Below are 5,000 nucleotides of genomic sequence, written 5' to 3'. Positions count from 1 at the left end.
TTTAAATTAGGATTAAATACATTAAAAGTTCATGTCTTGTTTACATTTTTGGTTTTAAACATAATTAATTTAAATTAAATACGTTTTTTAAAATATTTTTTCCATTTTAACTTGGTTATTAAAGGGGTGTGGCCAAGAAACAAACTGAGGTCGACGTTTTAAAATCAAAATTGTCACCGTTTAAAACAATATAAGTATTAATAATATAGTTTCACTTTCACACGTTCACAAGTTTCACTGAAACATTTTCATTTCACAAAGTAAAACTGTGCAAAACAAATAAAGTACATCCAAACAAGATTTATTTAGTTTATTTGTTATAATATATATATATATATATATATATATATATAAATAAACTTATAATTCATCATAATATTCATCATTCTTCATAATATTTATATCAAATATTTTGATATAAATATATCAAAATATTTGTGTATTTATATATATATAAATATATATCAAAATATGTGTATATTTATATATATATATATATATATATATATATATATATGAAGATGAAAATAATTTAAATTAAATACATAAAAAGTTCATGTCTTGTTTACATTTTGGGTTTTAAACATAATTCATTTAAATTAAATACGTTTTTTTAAATATTTTTTTCCATTTTAACTTGGTTATTAAAGGGGTGTGGCCAAGAAACAAACTGAGGTCGAAGATTTAAAAAATCTAAATCGTCACCGTTTAAAACAATATATGTGAACCTTTCTGGACAGTACTTCATAATGTTCACATTGTGTGTATTTGATGTATTTAATATTGGTTTTAGTCTGTAAGTTCGTCAGCATCGAGATGAAGTCGGCCTTCGACGAGACGGGAAAAACCAAAGAGCTCATCGGCCGGAACTACGGCTTCATCGACAGCAAGGGGGCGCCGCCCGTCAAATACGCCAAGTCGTGAGTTATGAGGTTTATTCATTTGCAGGTTTTATAGGAGGAGGAAGCAGCGGATAACAGACTCCTCTGGTTGTATAGAAGACTATGCTTCATGTGTTAAAGCTGCATTCTATCTCTGACCACCAGGGGGTGACTCCTCTGGTTGTATAGAAGTCTATGCTTCATGTGTTAAAGCTGCATTCTCTCTCCTGACCACCAGGGGGCGACTCCTCTGGTTGTATAGAAGTCTATGCTTCATGTGTTAAAGCTGCATTCTCTCTCCTGACCACCAGGGGGTGACTCCTCTGGTTGTATAGAAGTATATGCTTCATGTGTTAAAGCTGCATTCTCTCTCCTGACCACCAGGGGGTGACTCCTCTGGTTGTATAGAAGTCTATGCTTCATGTGTTAAAGCTGCATTCTCTCTCCTGACCACCAGGGGGTGACTCCTCTGGTTGTATAGAAGTATATGCTTCATATGTTAAAGCTGCATTCTCTCTCCTGACCACCAGGGGGTGACTCCTCTGGTTGTATAGAAGTCTATATAAATGACTCTACTTCTCTCTTGATTTATTCCCTTAATAAACATTGTATCATCTCTCTCTCTCTCCCCCCTCTCTCGCTCCCGCTCTCTCTCTCTCCCTCTCTACCTCTCTCTCCTTCCTATCGTCTCTCTCTCTCCCTCTCTACCTCTCTCCCTCTCTACCTCTCTCCCACTCTCTCCTTCCTATCGTCTCTCTCTCTCTCTCTCCCTCCCTCACTCCCTCCCTACATCTCTCTCGCCCTCCCTCCATCTCTCCCCCTCTCTTTCCCTCCCTCTCTCCTTCCTATCATCTCCCTCCCCCTCTCTCTCCATCTCTCTCCCTCCCCCTCTCTCTCCCTCTCTCCCCCCTCCACAGAGACCTCCGGTTCATCGAGGTGATAGAGAATGTGTGTCAGAGGCTGTTGACGTACAATCTGCACAAAGAGAGAAGTGGAAGCAACCGCTTTGCCAAGGTGTGTGTGTGTGTGTGTGTGTGTGTGTGTGTGTGTGCGTGTGCGTGTGCGCGTGTGTGTGTTATTAAACATGTTGACGTGTCTCAGGGCATGTCGGAGACGTTCTCCACGCTGCACGGTCTGGTGAACAAAGGCGTGAACGTGGTGATGGACATTCCCTTCGAGCTCTGGAACGAGACGTCTGCAGAAGTGGCCGACCTCAAGAAACAGGTGTTCACAAGTTTCACTTTCACACGTTCACAAGTTTCACTTTCACACGTTCACAAGTTTCACTTTCACACGTTCACAAGTTTCACTTTCACACGTTCACAAGTTCACTTTCACACGTTCACAAGTTTCACAGAAACAGTTTTCATTTCACAAAGTAAAACTATGCAAAACAAATACATAATAATTGTTTAAATATATATTTTTATATTTATATATAAATGTTTGTATATATTGTTATATTTATATATATTCAAATATATATATAAATATTTGAATATATATATATATATATATATATATATATATACACACACATATTCATATATATACATATTAATACATATTCATATATATATAAATACATATTTGAATATATATATATATGTATTTATATATATATATATTCAGATATTTATATATATATATATATTCAAATATGTATTTATGTATATGAATATGTATTAATATGTATGTATATATATGTATATATATATATATATATATATATATATATATTCAAATATGTATTTATATATATGAATCTGTGTGCATATATATATATATATATATATATATATATATATATATATATATATATATATATATATATATATATATATATATATATATATATATATATATAAGTGAAAAAGCCAGTAAAGACATAAAATCACGGAGACACATTCAATAAATTTAAATAGTTTATATATTTAATAGATTTTATAGTTAATAGTTTATATTTTCACGGCCTGCTGATAATTATCAGACTAAATGCAGCAGACTGCAACAACTAGTAGATTTAATCACTTGGATTAGTACAAATTAATGATTTGTTTTTAGCAGTTATAACTCTTTAATAGTTCAAACTGGCTTCATGTCATTCTGTGAATGTGTCGTTTATGGTGCATCACTTGCAACCTGCAGAAAAGATTCAGCACGAGTGATATCACGCTGGAACACGGCCATAGCGATGCTGCAAAGTGTATTCATATTTATATTTATATATGAATCTGACTCTTGTGCTCCTCAGTGCGACGTGATGATCGAGAGGTACGAGGACGTGATCGAGGATTGGTACAAAGGAAGTCAGGAGGAAGACCTGACCGTCCTGCTGTGTGAGAGGCACGTCCTCAAAGGACAGGACAAAGGTAACACACACACACACACACACACACACACATGTCTCTTCTCTTCCTCCTCCCTTCACCTCCGTCTCTTCTCTGCTTCCAGCCTGCCTGGACGAGGAGTGGTCCCCGGCCAAGAAGAAGAAGGGCGACCAGGCGGCCATCGCCGAGGACAAGAAGAGGAGGAAGAAGAAGAAGAAGGGGGCGAAGAAGGGGGAGGGAGGCGGTGCCGGCTCGGAGGGGGAGAAGGCCACCAAGAAGAAGAAGAACGAGAAGAAGGCCAAGAAGAAGAAGAAGAGCAAAGCGCCGGTGGAGAGAGCCGCTGGAGGAGGGGGGGCGTCGTCGGACGAGGAGATCCAGCCTCGGGTGCCTCTGTCTGGGCACAAGACGGAGCTGTGAGGCCCTGGCTCTTTCAAAACTTAGTAATAAGAATAATGAATAAAAAGCAGCTTGAAAGCTGCGGTTGAAGTCGCTGAGATCTTGTTCTGTTACACGCGGGTTTCATTTCCTTTATTTCAGCATTTCTGTGTTTTTAAGGCTTATTTTTGTTATTAATGCGCATCGTTTTATTTTGTTTTATTCAGGTCGATCTTGGTGAAATCGGTTGTTCATAACTTCATCTTCTCAGTTTATTTCCACCCAGGTTGATATTTTGGTACTTTTGCCGATCGATTCTATTGATTATTGCGACATCGCACTCTTTAAATGAACCACTGAGATGTTAAAACGTTTCATTAAACTCGTTAATTTCCTTTAAAAAGGAGGAAATATTCATCCACAGCAATCTGTTGAGACGTGAAGTGAAAATCTTTATTTATCCGGTTTATGTGATTATTAATTACATTTCTTTGGGATTGGGACCGTTGGTGATTTTCACCATTTCATCAACAAAATCGATTTTAAGAAATAAATTATTAATTGAACCATTAGTTGCCGGGCGACACGGAGAAAATCAGATATCTGGATGTTTTGTAGATGAAATATCTCGATAATTATACTGCGACAAGACGGCAGGATCGATTATTTTACGAAATATTTGAATGAGATTTGTGATAAATAATCATCAGTAACGTGGACTAATGTTAATGTAAATACTTTACATATTACAGTATTACATATCTAAAATGTCTCGTATCACGATATTGATTAGATATTTAAATCTAAATCTGATGCTGCAGATTCATTGTCTACACTTCTTTTTCCTCTCAGTTGAATGTAGATGATTTGTGTCTCATCAAAATGTGAATTTTCATGTTTTATTCTCTTTTTTTGCTGTTTTATTTTTCATTCCACGTGAAAACTGAGACTTTTTACATTATTTGTGTTGATTTAATTTATTTTGTTTTGGTCCTGAGAAATTGTTTTTCCTTTTGTAATATTGTGATATCATAAAATGTTTCATAAATATGTGACCACTTTTTTCTTTTTCTTTTTAAATGTCATTGATTCTATTTCTGTATTTTCTTTTCCCATTTATATTATCTCTGTTTGTGTGTTTGCTGCACAACAGCTGCTATTTATATGTGTGCGTGTGTGTGTGTGTGTGTGTGTGTGTGTGTGTGTGTGTGTGTGTGTGTGTGTGCGCGTGCTTGTTGCCTCCCATGCTGAAGTTGTGAGTTTGTGTGTTTTTACAGATTTTTATTGTGAAGTAAAAATGCTGACTGTTGTATCGGAGCCGCATCAGTGGATCAATAAACAGTTTGAACGCTCCGTTATCGACTATTTTAAAATGTTTCTGAAGAGGAAGTTACTCACAATATTAATCATTCAC

At 36.0% G+C, this 5,000-nt stretch overlaps 1 protein-coding gene across 1 annotated transcript in view; it reads left to right on the top strand.

The window, feature by feature from the left end:
* The window catches only part of cnpy3 (canopy FGF signaling regulator 3), a gene marked incomplete at its 5' end in the record, with an annotated part of 5,449 nt that extends 510 nt beyond the window's left edge, over positions 1-4,939 (top strand). The window contains 5 exons of the mRNA XM_079215350.1: positions 794-920; positions 1,799-1,895; positions 1,983-2,105; positions 3,136-3,253; positions 3,336-4,939. Of these exons, the coding sequence (XP_079071476.1) occupies positions 794-920; positions 1,799-1,895; positions 1,983-2,105; positions 3,136-3,253; positions 3,336-3,628 (758 nt within the window). The 3' untranslated portion in view covers positions 3,629-4,939. The remainder of the gene's footprint in view (positions 1-793; positions 921-1,798; positions 1,896-1,982; positions 2,106-3,135; positions 3,254-3,335) is intronic.
* Positions 4,940-5,000: the final 61 nt, after the last annotated feature.

The sequence above is a fragment of the Taurulus bubalis genome, assembly GCF_910589615.1.
Source record: "Taurulus bubalis genome assembly, chromosome: 3".
NCBI classification, from domain to species: Eukaryota; Metazoa; Chordata; class Actinopteri; order Perciformes; family Cottidae; genus Taurulus; species Taurulus bubalis.
Note: the sequence above shows the minus strand (reverse complement) of the source record. Positions and strands in the feature narration are given on the sequence as shown.